This window comes from Chrysemys picta, chromosome 7 (assembly GCF_011386835.1).
Source record: "Chrysemys picta bellii isolate R12L10 chromosome 7, ASM1138683v2, whole genome shotgun sequence".
NCBI lineage: Eukaryota > Metazoa > Chordata > Testudines > Emydidae > Chrysemys > Chrysemys picta.
This window is the reverse complement of record NC_088797.1, coordinates 109,725,052-109,744,494: the sequence shown is the minus strand read 5'-3', so window position 1 is coordinate 109,744,494 and position 19,443 is coordinate 109,725,052. Positions and strand designations below refer to the sequence as shown.

Genomic DNA, 19,443 nt, shown 5'->3' with positions numbered 1-19,443 from the left:
GGCACTTGGGGTCAGGAGACCTTGGTGTCCTTGGTGTCCGTGCATGCACCTTGGTTTCCCACGGAATTATACAATCTGCTGTACCCCAAATGGTGTGTATCTGGATGTGCCTGATCTCGCTCACAATAATGTCCTGGCAGTTTTGCAGAAGGACACTCTAAAGAAAGAAACCGACCCCAGCCCTTCCTCGTTGCAATAGGAACTGCTGGCTAAGCCCCCCCCCCCTTATTATGGGCTGATCATGCCAACCCGGTTGGGCACATTGGGTCTGCCCAACCGGCTGAAATTCGCCTAAACCCAGCAAAACCCCTTCCCAAAGTGCAGTAGAACCCTCTCTCAAACTAGACCGAGAATTTAACCTGTAATTACCTCCTTAATTCAACAAGAAGTCATTATTCTGACGGTCAGTAAGTGTGACTTCCCTGTTTTACTGTGCTGTTCATGCTGTTGTTCTTCCTACCTCCTGTTGTCCCTAGTCCTGCTACTATCCTTTCCTACAATGCACTGGTGCTGAGGGGTTGTTACCGCCTCAAGGAAAAATAGTATTAAGTCTGGACATAAAAAATGAAGGTTATTATTAAATAAAATGCATCTAAATGTAATGTATGTATGTAAATAGGTGTGTATAAATAAATAAAAGGGGATTAGCCAAAAAGCCCACCCTCCTTGCTAAATTGGTAGTAAAACAATGCCTGTGCCCATGGAAAGAAATAATGCAGCGAGGGGAAAAGGATCAGGCCCAAAACAAGCAGGTAACCACAGTTTAAGGAAGTTTAAAGAAAAAAAGTGAAAAGTTAACTCTGTAGTTACTGAAGGAAATTAAGTACTAAAACTATGTACAAATGTTAAAGGAAGGTGTTATAAAAAGGAAAATTCTTGGTTTCTTTGCAGCCATTCCTTTGGGAATGTCTGTAAATAATCCAGGCAAGAGGTTATGAAATCATTTGGTTATGAAAAAGTTAGTCAAATTTGCTAAAGAACACTCCTGGCGTGTACAATCTTTGTTTTATAAGTTTAAAATAAATTAGTGTTGTTTTAGGGTTGTAAAACCAAGAAATACTTTTGCCAAACAAAGAAAACTAGTGTTGTTTAATTTTGGTATTTAGCATTTAGTCCTTAAGGTAATTGTTTTTTTATATTCTAATGCCCTGTGACACTCCCCAGACAGCCGCTTGCTTGCGTGTCCCATAGGACGGCATGCGTGAGAAAAGGGAGGAATGATACGCCCCAAATTTTTCCATTATGGCACAGCAGTACTGCAGTTCTTGTCCTATCTGCCTAGCCCACAACAGTGGCAGACCAGTACAGACAAAATCAGCTGAGCACCCCACCCATTGGGGACCCCTTTGTAAATATTCCAATTAATTTAATTTAAATGTTTAAATGTTATAATTGTAAAATGTGTTAGTTTAATAATGTTAAAAAAAATGCCAAAACCATCATAAAACTTTTGCTTAAGAATTCTGGACCACAATTTGGCATACCTGGACCAATTATAAAAGATTTATGTGCAGCTTCACAAATCTAATATGGCCAAATGCCCTTTGAAGGCCACTCCCAATCGAAAGACTGGACTCAGCCGTCATAAAATTTCTACCAGGGCGCCCAGTGCAACTACCGGCTGTGCCCCACTGGTCCTGGCTCAGATGGACATTCATTTAATAAATATCACAATGCTTAATTATTGCCAGGCGCTAATGAAATGTGTAAGGTCTTTTTATATACAGTAGCCCTGCCACTCGCTGAAATCAGAAGACTGGGGCCTGGTCTACACTATGAGTTTAATTTGAATTTAGCAGCGTTAAATCGAATTAACCCTCCACCCGTCCACACAACGAAGTCATTTATTTTGAAATAAAGGGCTCTTAAAATCGATTTCTGTACTCCTCCCCGATGAGGGGAGTAACGCCGAAATCGATATTGCCATTTCGAATTAGGGTTAGTGTGGCCACAATTCAATGGTATTGGCCTCCGGGAGCTATCCCACAGTGCACCATTGTGACCGCTTTGGACAGCAATCTGAACTCGGATACACAGGCCAGGTAGACAGAAAAAGCCCCGCGAACTTTTGAATTGTATTTCCTGTTTGCCCAGTGTGGAGAGCACAGGTGACCACAGAGAGCTCATCAGCACAGGTAACCATGCAGGCCGATAATCAAAAAAGAGCACCAGCATGGACCGTATGGGAGGTACTGGATCTGATCGCTATATGGGGAGAGGATTCAGTGCTACCAGAACTACGTTCCAAAAGACGAAATGCCAAAACTTTTGAAAAAATCTCCAAGGGCATGATGGAGAGAGGCCACAATAGGGACTCATATCAGTGCTGCATGAAAGTTAAGGAGCTCAGACAAGCCTATCAAAAAACAAAGGAGGCAAACGATTACTCCGGGTCAGAGCCGCAGACATGCCACTTCTACGCTGAGCTGCATGCAATTCTAGGGGGGGCCGCCACCACTACCCCACCTCTGACCGTGGATTCCGAGGCGGGGGTAATCTCAGCCATGCCTGAGGATTCTGCGGATGAGGATGAGGAGGAGAAGGAGGAGGAGGAGCTTGCGGAGAGCACACAGCATTCCGTTCTCCCCAACAGCCAGGATCTTTTTCTCAGCCTGTGTGAAGTACCCTCCCAAGGCAGTATCCCAGATCATGACCCCATGGAAGGGACCTCAGGTGAGTTTACCTTTTAAAATATAAAACATGGTTTAAAAGCAAGCATTTATTAATGATTAATTTGCCCTGAGGACTTCGCGGCCAGTACAGCTACTGGAAAAGTCTGTTAACGTGTCTGGGGATGGAGAGGAAATCCTCCAAGGACATCTCCATGAAGCTCTCCTGGAGGTACTCCAAAAGCCTTTCCACAAGGTTTCTGGGCAGTGCAGCCTTATTCTGACCTCCATGGTAGGACAGTTGACCACGCCATGCTAGTAGCAAGTAATCTGGTATCATTGCATGAAAAAGCCTGGCAGCATATGGTCCCGGTGTTTGCTGGCATTCAAGCAACATCCGTTCTTTATCTCGCTGTGTTATCCTCAGGAGAGTGATATCATTAATGGTAACCTGGTTGAAATACGGGAATTTAATTAAGGGGTGGCCGTTCCTACTGGGCTGTTTGCCTGTGGCTGAAAAGAAATCTTTCCCTGCCGTTAGTCAAGGGGGGAACGGGGGGAATTGACACTGAGCTTTTCGCGTTTGGCTAGCAGGGATTTTCCCTGATCCCAGCCACGCGGTGGGGGGAGGGGTAAAGCGATCATCCCAGATAACACTGCTCTACAGCCAAAATGCTTCTGAAATAAATGTAGTCAAACTTTACTAATTCTGGGTCACTGAGAACGAAAATGATGCTTAAAATTGTTGATTGGCTCTAGTTTTCAAGATATGCTATTGGGTCAGTATATATGACCCTTGACTTGGGAATGGCGGAGGATAAGTGAGTTATAAAGGGAAGGGATCTCAATTTAAAACAGAAATGAATAAAATACATCTTTGACTGGATCTATGAATAAATCTATGACTGGGTTTGGACAGTACTTGCTTTTTAAGCAAAACAATGAATGATACAATCTGAAGCTGGTATTGCGTCATACATGATATGAATTGCATCATGTTATTCCTAGAAGTCATGGATGATGCAATCATAACGAAGCTTACATCACTCTGCTGAACAAATTGCCCTATATCAGCTCTAGAAATCATACAGTGTCGTGCTCTCTTATTTGTCAGTGTTTGATTTTGCAAAGGGACACATTTCTGTTTAGCCAAAGTGAGCAGAGATGCCTCGTACTTGTGTGAACAGTGCAGATAACTTCTGCTATGTTTGTGGTGAAGTGACTTTTGCATCACAAAAGCGCAGTATAACCACTATGGTTAAGAAAGCCTATCAGCTTTATTTTGGCTTCAAAATTGGAGATCAGGACAAGAGGTGGGCCCCACACTTATGCTGCAACACTTGTGCAACAAATTTTCGCCCGCCAGTGGTTGAACAGGAAAAGGAAATCTATGCCTTTTGCAGTGCCAATGATTTGGAGAGAGCCAACAGATCATACCAGCAATTGTTACTTCTACATGGTGCCTCCAGTTGGGAAAGGTGTGTCAAAGAAGAAAAAGTGGACTGTGCATTATCCAAACATTCCATCAGCTATACGCCCAGTACCCCACGGAGAAGGACTGCCGGTTCCTGATGCACCAGAATCATTCTCACTTGAGTCAGACGAGGAAGAGGAAGAGGATGAAACTTCTGGTCCTGAACCATCAATGTCACAGGACCCACAATTTCTCCCATCCTCCTCCTCTGAACCACACCTCATAACACAAGGTGAACTGGATGACCTTGTCAGGGATTTGGAACTACCCAAGAGTAAGGCAGAGCTGTTGGACTCCAGACTACAGCAGTGGAATCTCCTGGCAGGTGATGTTAGGGTTTCCATGTTCCGTGACCGTCAAAAGGATCTTGTCCCATTCTTCTTCATGGAAGGTGATCTTGTAGTCTGCAACAACATCGATGGCAGCCCTCAACATCGTTCACGATCTAGAGGAGTGGAGCCTGTTCATTGATTCATCGAAGACAAGTCTTAAAGCTGTTTTACTGCATAATGGCAATGTTTTGCCATCAATTCCAGTTGGTCATACAGTCCATATGAAGGAAACATGACAACATGAAACAACTTTTGAGGTGCATAAACTATGACCAACATCAGTGGCAGCTTTGTGGCAATTTGAAGGTTGTTGCTCTCTTGCTTGGTCTGCAGACTGGATACACAAAGTACTGCTGTTTTCTCTGCGAATGGGATAGTCGTGCAAGAGATTCCTACTACATCAAGAAAGATTGGCCACTCCGACAGTCATTGGAGCCTGGGAGGAAAAGTGTTCAGCATCCACCACTTGTTGAATCAAGGAAGATTTTGTTACCACCCTTACACATCAAGCTGGGTCTGATGAAGAACTTGGTCAAGGCCATTGACAAAACACAAGCAGCTTTCAAGTACCTCCGTGGAAAATTTCCAAGGTTAAGTGAAGCTAAGATAAAGGAAGGTGTCTTTGTTGGTCCTCAGATTCGTGAACTTCTTCGAGATGATGCATTTGACCATGCACTGCGTGGCAAGGAAAAGACGGCATGGAAAGCCTTCCAGTTAGTGGCAATAAATTTTCTCGGAAACAACAAGGCAGACAACTACAGGTTGTTGGTGGAAAACCTCCTCAAGGCATACAAAAGCCTTGGTTGCAACATGTCACTAAAGATACATTTTTTGCACTCTCATCTAGATTTTTTTCCACCGAACTGCGGAGCAGTGAGCGACAAGCACGGCGAGCGATTTCACCAGGACATTGCAACAATGGAGAAACGCCATCAGGGCAAATGGAGCCCATCAATACTTGCAGACTATTGCTGGACAGTGACAAGAGATGCTCCATTTAATGAATACAAGAGACAAGCCAAGAAGCGCTGAGTAGACACTGAATAGGACTAAACTATGTACATAATAGTTTTTTGCTTTTTGTTTCATAATACATTTTATTTATATAACCCTTTTGCTGATTTTTAAAGTGTTACATAAACAGGACATGTGAAATATTATTATGTAAAGCAACCATAAACACATGAAAAGACCTAGATTTACAATTTATGATTAAAACTTTACTATCTACACAATATACATAGACATAAAATGTAAAAACTTAAATATCTTAGAAACAGTAGCCAATCAGTTGTTTTAATTGTCATATTTGAATTCAGCACATCAAAATACATAATAAATAGCACATTTTATCTCTGAAGCAGACGACTTCTCAAAAATTGTAGACCAGTGTAATCTGTGTGTATGTTAATCTTGTCTGAGGCAGGGGCACCTCAGAGTTTGATCCGAATGGTAAGAAACAAGCTTCACAAACCTGTTTTGTAGGACTGTGAGGTAGACAATATGGGTGACCTTTAAGTGGTGTCTTGAGCTTGTGATACATCCACAATATGATGCTCATATTTTTGAGTGAACACCTAATGTGTTACTAATTCCTTTAATAGTGCCAGGGTTAAAAGGGAGCAGAAAGCAACAGGATTACCACTGCTGTTTTCCAGGAATAAATGATGACATATGGCCAGTTGAAGATTATGACTAATTAGCGTAGATTGGAAGAGCCCCAAGACGGCTCTGATCTACGCTGGACATGGCATAGAACAGCTCCAGTGCCCACAGGATCAGGGAACAGCCACTTCCTCCTGTGTGAGCCGCCATCATTTATGGGAAACTGTTTCATTGGTACACCAGGCCTCAGATCCAAAAGAACTAATTGAAAGGCAGGACAATGTTCATGAATAAACAGAGATATTCGCTCCAGGCTAAACAGGAGCTGAAGCCATTTGGAGAAATGTCAGGTACCACTGAGCAGTGGAGTATTTTGTTTCACTGGAGTGTTCTGAGGCAAGGTGGGAATTTGTTAATTGAGACCTTTCCACGATCTTTTGATGCAATTTCTGCAATAATAGAGTCACTTCCTCCAGTGTGACACTTTGGCACTTGGAAAGCTAATTAGTTGATGATATGCCATCCTTACTTGATGTCATTATGTCTGAAAGCCACCACTTCCTGGAACAATCATATCAGAGTATGGCATTATGCATGGCCACAAAGGTATTTGGTTGGTGGTTTGGAATCAGTCCAATGTCTACTCTGGAGCAATAACAATCTGTGGATATCTAGATCAATGGATGTACACTGTTATATTGTGAAATGAAAATATCCTCCTGGGAAAACGTCCTTGGCATTGATCTGGAAGTGCAAGAAGCAAGATCAAATTGCATGGCACGCCCCCTCCTGCATAGACTAGAATTCATATAAATTCTGAGACTACATCCGTTTAGGTAAGCAGAAAACCCTGTGAAAAATGGAACCTCAAATGATTTTCACCTGGATGCTGCTAATAGGTGCCACTATCTTGCATGACCCAGGTATTATGTCTAAAATTTATCAGATGTTTTTCTCCTTCTTGTATAAAAATATTAAAAGCTGGATTTTATTACAGGAGTAGATAGACGTGACTTGTTGGGAACTGATGGCAACTGAACCTAATATAAGTAAAAATATTACTGAAAATTGCTAAATGGCTTAGTACAATGAAACTTCTATTTCAGTTTATCTCTTGGTGCCATGATTGAGGTCAAATTCTCAGATATCATATTCTAAATTGGAAATGGAAAGCAGTAATGTTTATGATTTTTTTTTCTTCTGTATTACAAGCATTGTGGGGGAGAGCTGCATTTCAGGAACATCAGTTAGGTTGCCCAGTAGATCTGAAGTTCTAAAATGTATATAGAGATGACAAGGAGCAGAGTGTCAGAGACAAGTTGACAAAACAGCAGCATATAGGTTAAAAACAGTGAGCCTTTGTGCAGAAAACAGTGGTGTGTTTAAAGATTAGCCACAGCTCTGAGTTTCTTCAAACTTTACATCAAAAACTTCAGGTAATCTTGTATCTTGAATAAAAGATTTTGATCTCAAAGGACCAGCATGGGGATTACTAATAAGGGCTTGTCTATCAATTAGAAGAAGAAATAGATTAATGTATTTAGTTTAGGATGAAAAAGATGGTTACATTTAATTATGTCTAAAACAAGAGAGAAGCCACCCTTAGCTGTGTTCATCATCAAAGAGGATTAAAATGGACTACAAGGAGGTGGTCAAATCCCAGCACAGCAGAATTCTAATAATCTTTGTTTTCAATGGATTCCCATTGTGACTTGACCTGACTTCACTAGGATCTGATGTGATTTAATCAGATTAGATCTTTAAAGCCTCTATTTGTATTTCAATTGATCTCTGAGTGGGAAACAGCGGCGGCTCCAGGCACCAGCGCTCCAAGCGCGTGCCTGGGGTGGCAAGCCGCAGGGGGTGCCCTGCCAGTCCCTGCGAGGGCGGCAGTCACCATAAGCTGAGCCACTCTATCATTCTTTCCCAGTGAATTGTAAGAGAACTTGTCTGTCCTTCTGGGCATAGGAAAAGGCATTGGAGGATTATCAGCACTCAAATGATTTGGCCTGTGTCCTCACTGCCAAGGAAGCAGGTTACCAATCCAAGTGAAAACAGAACCCAGTCTCTAGCCCAGTGGTTCCCAAACTTTAACAACCTGGGAACCCCTTTCACTAAAATGTCAATTCTCGTGAACCCCCTCCTAAAAATGAATATTTCCAGGGATTTTCTCATTTACCTGAGTATAAATTAAATTATAAAAGCAGTGATCTTGGAAGTATAATATTTGTTTTTATGACATGCTTATTACACACTATTATTAAGTGTCCCTGGCCTCTTTTTGCCAAAAGCTGGGAATGGGCAACAGAGGATGGATCACTTGATGATTACCTGGTCTGTTCATTCCCTCTGGGGCACCTGGCATGGCCACTGTCGGAAGACAGGATACTGGGCTAGATGGACCCTTGGTCTGACCCAGTAGGGCCATTCTTATCTTCTTATTTATCATTACAGTATTTTTATTACATTATGAAAATGGCAACACTCTTCCAAGATCTCACTTTCATAGCTTGTATCACTTTGAATAAGCCTGTTATAAGACAAGGCTCCTATGTTTCATCAAGGAGCATCAGATGTGAAACAGCATGAAGGTATCTAAGAAGCCAACTCAAAGAGTTCCTCCTACACAAGCATTCAGGTCTTGAGCAGTCCAGACAAACAACACACGTTACAACAAAGCTTAAACTTGTTCGTCATAATAATTTTAAAAACAGTACTAGCTGCCTATTTAATTTTAAAAACAGCAAAAAATAGCCACCTCCCTTTCCATTTCTTATAAGGAGTCTTGGAGTTTAAATCTCCTCAGTGTGATAGATATGCTTGCTTTGATCCTCTTAGCTCTTGGAAGTCCAGGGGCTCCGGGCTGCTGACCCCGTGCTGCCTGGGGTCCCTACAGACAGCTCTGTCCGCCAGTAGGGAATTTTTTTCCAAGAACCACCTGTGACATTTAACGAACCCACAGGGGTTCTCAAACCCCATTTGGGAACCACTGTTCTAGCCCATACCTCCAGCTATGCATCCTAGCCCAAGTTGAAAGCACCACTAAACTTGGATCAGAGGGGCAACATTCAGTTAAGAGCCTGGGCGAATTCTGCAATGAAGACCTCAAGAGGTGGTAGAGCACCAGATAGTCTTCTATCTTAGTTATCAGCAGCATCCTTTCTTTCTTCATCCATTATTCTGTCTCAGAAGCTTTTACCCCATCTTTCAGCTCCTTCATCATTTATGACTTCAGAATGCCACTACCAAATAGCATTCACTGTAGCTGACATACTATCCTATGGGTGAAAAAACTATCACATTAATTATCATTATTTTATTATAATCATGTTAAAAATAAAGACGAAGATTATATATTAGAAATCAAGATCAACTTTACAGACAGTCTGTGATCACACATAAAGATATGCATATTTTAAGTTACTAGTTTTCTCCCACCAGATATTTATATCTGCACTCACTATTTCCCCCTTAAATTTCAATATGTTTCTAAAAATTGCTTAGCATTTATATAAGCAGCAGTTAAATGGCAGTTTCAATAATTTTTTTGAGTCCAGAGGAAATTCCTCAGTTGTTTTTTTTAATTTGTTTATAAAGTGCTGTGCACATCTATAGTAATATATAAATATCAAACAAAAACTAATTATTTTCAATTATGATTAATAATTCAAAGTTTTAGAGGCAATGCAGATCACCAGATATATACAGGTGGATGTATTTAATTGCTCACAAACCCTGTCTGGGTATTTTTGTGGTTTAGGAGAGGCCCCAACAGGTATCAAGTACTTGGAGAGAACTGCTATATGCCACTGTTCCCAGTGAAAACAGTGCTGATGGTGTGTCTGGAGGGAAGTTGAAGGAATGTAGCCAGAGTGCACTGCACTCCGGTAATCCCCAGCTAGTGGCAGGCCCACACCAATGTCCAAGACTGACTTACTGATGACTCTTCTCTCAACTATGCTCAGCAGAATCTGTTCGTAATACAGGTTCTAGCCATCAATGTTCTTTCAGTGATTAAAAAAAAAAAAACCTTCATCCAGCTAACAGATCCTAGTGGCTATTACAGAACTAGGACCTTATTTTCTCTTATGTCTCTTTTCAGCCTTTTCGGTTTACGCAACCTCAGCCCCAGTGAGTAGTTCCATATCACTGAGACTGGTGAACGGACAGGACGGGTGTTCTGGTCGTGTTGAAGTCCGCTACAATGGAAGCTGGGGAACAGTCTGTGATGATTTCTGGGACATAAAGGATGCAGAGGTTGTGTGCAGGCAGCTCGGGTGTGGGCAGGCCATTGAGGCCCCCGGTAATGCCCGGTTTGGTGAAGGCTCCGGAAGTATTCTCCTGGATGACGTGAAGTGCAGAGGGAATGAAGCCTCTCTGTCGCAGTGTTCGCACCGGGGGTGGGGCACACATAACTGCGCCCACCGTGAGGATGCCGGTGTCATCTGCTCAGGTACTCGATTTCTATTATTTTTACATGAATCATATTTTTCAGGAATAATATCCAAACCTCCAAGTGGGAAACTCACCATAAAAAACTGGTCCTGAGGCAGGTGTGGGCAAGAGTGTGTGTGTGTTTGTGGCTTCACTGAAGTCATGTAGTCAGATGGAGCTCAGGTGGCCCAGTGATCCAGTGCAGTTATTGAGCTCCTGTCTCCAATATACACACGCAAATGCCCATGGAATGGCAGAACCCTGCAGAGGTCAATGTAAATTGTCCTAAAGTGATTTCACTTCTTTGTCTGATTTTCCACTTAATAAAGATGGCATTTAATCATCTTTAATCATTTTTAAGACTGTCATTATCTTTTTGCATTGCCAGCTCCACCACCTACAACAAGCGAGCCCCTTACAACTGGTGAGTCTTTTCTCAGCCGTGCTTTAAATAATGTTCTTTTTTATTATGTTATGCCTGCTGAGTTAAAGAGGCGCCCATAATTTCACAGTGCAGCTACTGGGCTCCTGTCTCCAATATACACACGCAAATGCCCATGAAATGGCAGAACCCTGCAGAGGTCAATGTAAATTGTCCTAAAGTGATTTCACTTCTTTGTCTGATTTTCATAGATAATTAGCCTGCTGGGGCGGTTCCCTATCACACTTTTCTAATTCACTTTTTAGTGTCCTACTAGTGTGGGGAAACTGATCCATAACTAGAAAAGAGCCCCAGATTTCAACAGCTGGGTGAAAATTAATTCCCCTCTGTTTTTCCCAGGTCCATTAGTGAGACTCATGAATGGACAGAACGGGTGTTCCGGTCGTGTTGAAGTCCGCTACAATGGAAACTGGGGAACAGTCTGTGATGATGCCTGGGACATAAATGATGCAAAGGTTGTGTGCAGACAGCTTGGGTGTGGGCAGGCCATTGAGGCCCCCGGTAATGCCCGGTTCGGGGAAGGCTCCGGAAGTATTCTCCTGGATGACGTGGAGTGCAGAGGGAACGAATCCTCTCTGTCGCAGTGTTCGCACCGGGGGTGGGGCACACATAACTGCGCCCACCGTGAGGACGCCAGTGTCATCTGCTCAGGTACTCAGATGTTTATTATTTTTTGAGTTTTTCAGGAATAACATCCAAACCTCCAAGTGGGAAACTCACCATAAAAAACTGGTCCTGAGGCAGCTGGGGGCAAGATAGTGTGCGGGGGTGGCGGTGGAGGGTTTCACTGAAGTCAAGTTGCCATGTAGGCAGATGGAGGTCAGGTGGCCCAGTGGTCCATACAAAGACCTGTGAGGATGGTAAGTGCTTCGATAAGATCCCATGAGAACAACAGTGTTTGGGATTAAGCCCTTTGCTTTCTGTAAATGGGAGTGGGGAAATCCTACTCCCTCATCAATAACTTGAACTCTGTGATGTAAAGAAAACCATGGAAAGATTTTCTCCCACCTGGAAACTGATCCAATAGGTTTTCCCAGTACAAAGAGCAATACGACACATGGTTCAAGCTCATCTCCCATATATCCGATTTCCTTTCCCCAATTGCCTGGCTCAGACTAACCTCACTTTGGCATTAACATACCCCTTTGGTCAGTGTCGTTAAGTGTCCCCCTCTCTGCTGATCCACAGAGGATATGAGTCTGTTACAACCCCTGCTAGAGAGTCTTGAGTCTTAAAAACAAGCCGTAGCAACTCATGCTTTTAACTCTGGAGGTCGTGTTTCAATCCCTGGTGTATTGGCCAGGAAGATGCGGTCACAGAAGAGCAGTCTTGTCCTGAATTTGAGTTGCAGTGGCTTCAGATGCTTGGGATGAGCTTTCTTTGACCAGAAGAAGTATGTAACCCACTGGTGAGTGTGTGTTCCAGGTCTCCCTCTGTGCCCAATCCACAGAGGATATGAATCTATCCACTACATTAGCACTAACATGTTCTCCTTTTGGGTTTGTAGTTTTGATTATATTTTGTTCTTCATTCACTCTCCTTCAGTGATTATGTCCTAGTTTGTGAATGTCTCTTGTCTTTCATTATTTGAATTATCAGTCATAAAAAGTATTCAATTTTCTACTTAATAAAGATGGCATTTAATCATCTTTAATCATTTTTAAAACTGTCATTATCTTTTTGCATTGCCAGCTCCACCACCTACAACAAGCGAGCCCCTTACAACTGGTGAGTCTTTTCTCAGCCGTGCTTTAAATAATGTTCTTTTTTATTATGTTATGCCTGCTGAGTTAAAGAGGCGCCCATAATTTTACAGTGCAGCTACTGGACTCCTGTCTCCAATATACACACGCAAATGCCCATGAAATGGCAGAACCCTGCAGAGGTCAATGTAAATTGTCCTAAAGTGATTTCACTTCTTTGTCTGATTTTCATAGATAATTAGCCTGCTGGGGCGGTTCCCTATCACACTTTTCTAATTCACTTTTTAGTGTTCTACTAGTGTGGGGAAACTGATCCATAACTAGAAAAGAGCCCCAGATTTCAACAGCTGGGTGAAAATTAATTCCCCTCTGTTTTTCCCAGGTCCATTAGTGAGACTCATGAATGGACAGAACGGGTGTTCCGGTCGCGTTGAAGTCCGCTACAATGGAAACTGGGGAACAGTCTGTGATGATGCCTGGGACATAAATGATGCAAAGGTTGTGTGCAGACAGCTTGGGTGTGGGCAGGCCATTGAGGCCCCCGGTAATGCCCGGTTCGGGGAAGGCTCCGGAAGTATTCTCCTGGATGACGTGGAGTGCAGAGGGAACGAATCCTCTCTGTCGCAGTGTTCGCACCGGGGGTGGGGCACACATAACTGCGCCCACCGTGAGGACGCCAGTGTCATCTGCTCAGGTACTCAGATGTTTATTATTTTTTGAGATTTTCAGGAATAACATCCAAACCTCCAAATGGGAAATTCACCATAAAAAACTGGTCCTGAGGCAGCTGGGGGCAAGATAGTGTGCGGGGGTGGCGGTGGAGGGTTTCACTGAAGTCAGGTTGCCAAGTAGGCAGATGGAGGTCAGGTGGCCCAGTGGTCCATACAAAGACCTGTGAGGATGGTAAGTGCTTCGATAAGATCCCATGAGATCAACAGTGTTTGGGATTAAGCCCTTTGCTTTCTGTAAATGGGAGTGGGGAAATCCTACTCCCTCATCAATAACTTGAACTCTGTGATGTAAAGAAAACCATGGAAAGATTTTCTCCCACCAGGAAACTGATCCAGTGGGTTTTCCCAGAACAAAGAGCAATACGACACATGGTACAAGCTCATCTCACATATATCCGATTTCCTTTCCCCAATTCCTGGCCCAGACTTACCTCACTTTGGCATTAACATACCCCTTTGGTCAGTGTCTCGTTAAGTGTCCCCCTCTCTGCTGATCCACAGAGGATATAAGTCTGTTACAACCCCTGCTAGAGAGTCTTGAGTCTTAAAAACAAGCCGCAGCAACTCATGCTTTTAACTCTGGAGGTCGTGTTTCAATCCCTGGTGTTTTGGCCAGGAAGATGCGGTCACAGAAGAGCAGTCTTGTCCTGAATTTGAGTTGCAGTGGCTTCAGATGCTTGGGATGAGCTTTCTTTGACCAGAAGAAGTATGTAACCCACTGGTGAGTGTGTGTTCCAGGTCTCCCTCTGTGCCCAATCCACAGAGGATATGAATCTATCCACTACATTAGCACTAACATGTTCTCCATTTGGGTTTGTAGTTTTGAATATATTTTGTTCTTCATTCACTCTCCTTCAGTGATTATGTCCTAGTTTGTGAATGTCTCTTGTCTTTCATTATTTGAATTATCAGTCATAAAAAGTATTCAATTTTCTACTTAATAAAGATGGCATTTAATCATCTTTAATCATTTTTAAGACTGTCATTATCTTTTTGCATTGCCAGCTCCACCACCTACAACAAGCGAGCGCCTTACAACTGGTGAGTCTTTTCTCAGCCGTGCTTTAAATAATGTTCTTTTTTATTATGTTATGCCTGCTGAGTTAAAGAGGCGCCCATAATTTCACAGTGCAGCTACTGGGCTCCTGTCTCCAATATACACACGCAAATGCCCATGAAATGGCAGAACCCTGCAGAGGTCAATGTAAATTGTCCTAAAGTGATTTCACTTCTTTGTCTGATTTTCATAGATAATTAGCCTGCTGGGGCGGTTCCCTATCACACTTTTCTAATTCACTTTTTAGTGTCCTACTAGTGTGGGGAAACTGATCCATAACTAGAAAAGAGCCCCAGATTTCAACAGCTGGGTGAAAATTAATTCCCCTCTGTTTTTCCCAGGTCCATTAGTGAGACTCATGAATGGACAGAACGGGTGTTCCGGTCGCGTTGAAGTCCGCTACAATGGAAACTGGGGAACAGTCTGTGATGATGCCTGGGACATAAATGATGCAAAGGTTGTGTGCAGACAGCTTGGGTGTGGGCAGGCCATTGAGGCCCCCGGTAATGCCCGGTTCGGGGAAGGCTCCGGAAGTATTCTCCTGGATGACGTGGAGTGCAGAGGGAACGAATCCTCTCTGTCGCAGTGTTTGCACCGGGGGTGGGGCACACATAACTGCGCCCACCGTGAGGACGCCAGTGTCGTCTGCTCAGGTACTCAGATGTTTATTATTTTTTGAGTTTTTCAGGAATAACATCCAAACCTCCAAGTGGGAAACTCACCATAAAAAACTGGTCCTGAGGCAGCTGGGGGCAAGATAGTGTGCGGGGGTGGCGGTGGAGGGTTTCACTGAAGTCAAGTTGCCAAGTAGGCAGATGGAGGTCAGGTGGCCCAGTGGTCCATACAAAGTACCTGTGAGGATGGTAAGTGCTTCGATAAGATCCCCTGAGATCAACAGTGTTTGGGATTAAGCCCTTTGCTTTCTGTAAATGGGAGTGGGGAAATCTTACTCCCTCATCAATAACTTGAACTCTGTGATGTAAAGAAAACCATGGAAAGATTTTCTCCCACCAGGAAACTGATCCAATGGGTTTTCCCAGAACAAAGAGCAATACGACACATGGTACAAGCTCATCTCACATATATCCGATTTCCTTTCCCCAATTCCTGGCCCAGACTTACCTCACTTTGGCATTAACATACCCCTTTGGTCAGTGTCTCGTTAAGTGTCCCCCTCTCTGCTGATCCACAGAGGATATGAGTCTGTTACAACCCCTGCTGGAGGGTCTTGAGTCTTAAAAACAAGCCGCAGCAACTCATGCTTTTAACTCTGGAGGTCGTGTTTCAATCTCTGGTGTATTGGCCAGGAAGATGCGGTCACAGAAGAGCAGTCTTGTCCTGAATTTTGAGTTGCTGTGGCTTCAGATGCTTGGGATGAGTTTTCTTTGACCAGAAGAATATGTAACCCACTGGTGAGTGTGTGTTCCAGGTCTCCCTCTGTGCCCAATCCACAGAGGATATGAATCTATCCACTACATTAGCACTAACATGTTCTCCATTTGGGTTTGTAGTTTTGAATATATTTTGTTCTTCATTCACTCTCCTTCAGTGATTATGTCCTAGTTTGTGAATGTCTCTTGTCTTTCATTATTTGAATTGTCAGTCATAAAAAGTATTCAACCTCATGAATAAATTTGTTAGTCTCTAAGGTGCCACAAGTACTCCTGTTCTTCTTTTTAAAAAGTATTCAATTGTCTACTTAATAAAGATGGCATTTAATCATCTTTAATCATTTTTAAGACTGTCATTATCTTTTTGCATTGCCAGCTCCACCACCTACAACAAGCGAGCCCCTTACAACTGGTGAGTTTTTTCTCAGCCGTGCTTTAAATAATGTTCTTTTTTATTATGTTATGCCTGCTGAGTTAAAGAGGTGCCCATAATTTCACAGTGCAGCTACTGGGCTCCTGTCTCCAATATACACACGCAAATGCCCATGAAATGGCAGAACCCTGCAGAGGTCAATGTAAATTGTCCTAAAGTGATTTCACTTCTTTGTCTGATTTTCATAGATAATTAGCCTGCTGGGGCGGTTCCCTATCACACTTTTCTAATTCACTTTTTAGTGTTCTACTAGTGTGGGGAAACTGATCCATAACTAGAAAAGAGCCCCAGATTTCAACAGCTGGGTGAAAATTAATTCCCCTCTGAAACCTAATTCCCCTCTGTTTTTCCCAGGTCCATTAGTGAGACTCATGAATGGACAGAACGGGTGTTCCGGTCGCGTTGAAGTCCGCTACAATGGAAACTGGGGAACAGTCTGTGATGATGCCTGGGACATAAATGATGCAAAGGTTGTGTGCAGACAGCTTGGGTGTGGGCAGGCCATTGAGGCCCCCGGTAATGCCCGGTTCGGGGAAGGCTCCGGAAGTATTCTCCTGGATGACGTGGAGTGCAGAGGGAACGAATCCTCTCTGTCGCAGTGTTCACACCGGGGGTGGGGCACACATAACTGCGCCCACCGTGAGGACGCCAGTGTCGTCTGCTCAGGTACTCAGATGTTTATTATTTTTTGAGATTTTCAGGAATAACATCCAAACCTCCAAGTGGGAAACTCACCATAAAAAACTGGTCCTGAGGCAGCTGGGGGCAAGATAGTGTGCGGGGGTGGCGGTGGAGGGTTTCACTGAAGTCAAGTTGCCAAGTACCCACCCAAATGCCAATGAAATGGCAGAACCCTACATAGGTAAATGTAAATTGTCCTAAAGTGATTTGACTGCTTTGTCTGATTTTAGTAGATAATTAGCCTGCTGGGGCGGTTCCCTATCACACTTTTCTAATTCACTTTCTAGTGTCCTAGCATAACAGACATGTGCCTGACACTGCTTCAGATATCAGAGCTATAGGCCTTGGCTACACTTGCAGATGTACAGCGCTGTGAGTTAAAGCCGCCTTCGTACAGCTGTATAGGGAAAGCGCTGCAGTCTGCCCACACTGACAGCTGCCAGTGCACTCTTGTGGCCACATTTTCAGCTGCATTGGGAGCGGTAAATTATGGGCAGCTATCCCAGCATTCACGTGGCTGCAACATGCTTTTCAAATGGGGGTGGGTGGGGTGGGGTGGGGTGGAGTGTGACAGGGAGAATTGGGGGAGAGAGAGTGGGGTTTTGGAGTGCTGTGAGTGTGGCAGAATGCTGCCTTGTAAGTTCAGACCCCCCTCCCTTTCCCACCCATCTCTCAGTCACTGACAGCAAACAGCAGCTATTTCTTTTTTTCTCATAGACCAGATAAGCAGCCGCTCACTGAAATGGACCCCAACCCCCCTTCCCATCCCCCGCGCCGCCTCTCTCTTCAAGCAAACATTAGCTGTCAGCACTCCAAACGGAGCTCCCCTGCCTGCCTCTCACTCATTCAAAGCAAACAGTAGCTGTGTTTGTTTTTTTGATAAGCAGCCCCCGAAACGGAGCTTTGAAAGGGCACTTCCTCATCCAGAGTTCACAACAAAACAAGAGAGGACGCTTCAGTTAAAAGGATTATGGGGAGTTTCCAGAGGTCAATCAGTGCGTAATAACTTTACTCCCCATTTACACTGGAGCAACAGCTGGGAGAGCTTTCATATGAATTGTATTTTAGGGGAATTACATTCAATCTTCCAAGTGGGAAACTCATCATTATGCGGGATCTCAGGGTCAACTACAGGCAAGGAAGCTCATGGCAACGTGACTCGAATGTGCCCTGGGTACCATGTTGCAGAATCATCCATACAGAGGCCTGTGAGCTCCAGTAATCTCTGCCTCCATAAAATCCTATGTACTCTCCAGGGTTTGGAGTTGAACCCTTGGTTCTTCTGCAAGGGGGAATTAAACTGCAAGAAACAAAGAGGAATCTTGTGGTTCTTTTCTCCTTCCAGGCCCCCATCATGCTGTATTCCCCACAGCAGCAAGTGATTTAGCTCATTGGAATAGAACATCTCAGATGTAATTTTACTTTATTTTTTCCAGTAGCTCCATATTTATTGAAATGTCTCTTTTGTAAAGTATTTAATTTTGGCTTTTGTTTTCTTTCTTTGTTTATCAGCTTCTTCACATACCACACAGGAGCCCATTACTACATGTAAGCTTATAGTCCAATTTAAAGAATTACGTATAATTTCACAGGACATGTACTCGATTCCTGTCTCCGCTGCTTTACAGAAACATACCAATGGAAAGAGCAGATATCTGCAGAAGTAAAGCCATTTTCTTCTTCTCTGGCTTCCTTACTATTTTGACAATAGGAAATTATTCCATAATTGGCTCCTTTTTTCATCCTCCTTAGCCCTTGTCTACAACTAGAGGGTGTCTTGCACTGATGTGCCACTACATAAGCAAATACTGGCAAAAATTCCTAGTTTAGATGAGCTGCACCAATGCAACATGTGCTTTGTACGAGATGGTCTCACCCCAGGGTTGAAATTAGGCCTTTTTTGGGGGACCTCCCAAGGGACACAGCCAAGAAAAAGAAAATTCTCTCTTATCTCCCCCGCCCCCCTGTTTTTCATTCTTTTTTTCTTCATCCTTCTCCTTGATTGTGAGGTACCTTGATTGTTTTTATAGTCTAACTTTTTTTCACAGACCACTTGAAAATGCTGAGGGTCTCGGAGGACCACTTAATGATCTTTCCAAATATTGTTTGTACCATTAGCTAACTATTGTAAAGTGCTTTGGATAAGAGCGCTTTATTAAAAAAAACATCATAACCTTTCCTCGGTCCATCTGAATGGAGTTCTTGGACCACAGTTTGAGAACTTCTGGTACAGATGAAATTTGCATTATGCTAACATGAAAAATGTATAAAAATAAAAAGTATAGATGATGCATGAATGGAAAAATAAAAGTTAACTTCCTCTGAAGAAACTTATTCGATTTGAAAAAAAAATATTTATTCAGATAGCTTTTTTTCTACACTTTTTCTTTACAAAATCGTCAATTAAGTCATCATAAGTAATATTTTGTAAAGAGGCACTTTCAATTAGCAATATTGCTGAACTTGTCAAATGTTCCCGACTCATCGTCTTTCGCAAATATTAGAGAGTATTACATCACTTAGAGAGCCACATCACTTCCTGCTGTTTAAG

General features: G+C 43.1%; 1 protein-coding gene across 1 annotated transcript; it reads left to right on the top strand.

Moving 5' to 3' along the window:
- Positions 1–6,879: 6,879 nt before the first annotated feature.
- LOC112059254 (deleted in malignant brain tumors 1 protein-like) lies at positions 6,880–16,903 on the top strand. Its single transcript, XM_065553627.1, has 10 exons — positions 6,880–6,943; positions 10,123–10,473; positions 10,843–10,878; positions 11,236–11,547; positions 12,589–12,624; positions 12,982–13,293; positions 14,336–14,371; positions 14,729–15,040; positions 16,155–16,190; positions 16,566–16,903. The coding sequence occupies exons 1-10, from the start codon at positions 6,880–6,882 to the stop codon at positions 16,901–16,903; spliced, it is 1,833 nt and encodes a 610-aa protein (XP_065409699.1).
- Positions 16,904–19,443: the final 2,540 nt, after the last annotated feature.

What these genes read in the sequence shown, in the direction of transcription:
- LOC112059254 (XM_065553627.1), top strand. Translation starts at nt 6,880, where the DNA reads ATGGAACCTCAAATGATTTTCACCTGGATGCTGCTAATAGGTGCCACT. An exon ending in TGCCGGTGTCATCTGCTCAG is followed by an intron (nt 10,474 to 10,842) that starts GTACTCGATTTC and finishes TTGCATTGCCAG; the next exon opens with CTCCACCACCTACAACAAGC. An exon ending in AAGCGAGCCCCTTACAACTG is followed by an intron (nt 10,879 to 11,235) that starts GTGAGTCTTTTC and finishes TGTTTTTCCCAG; the next exon opens with GTCCATTAGTGAGACTCATG.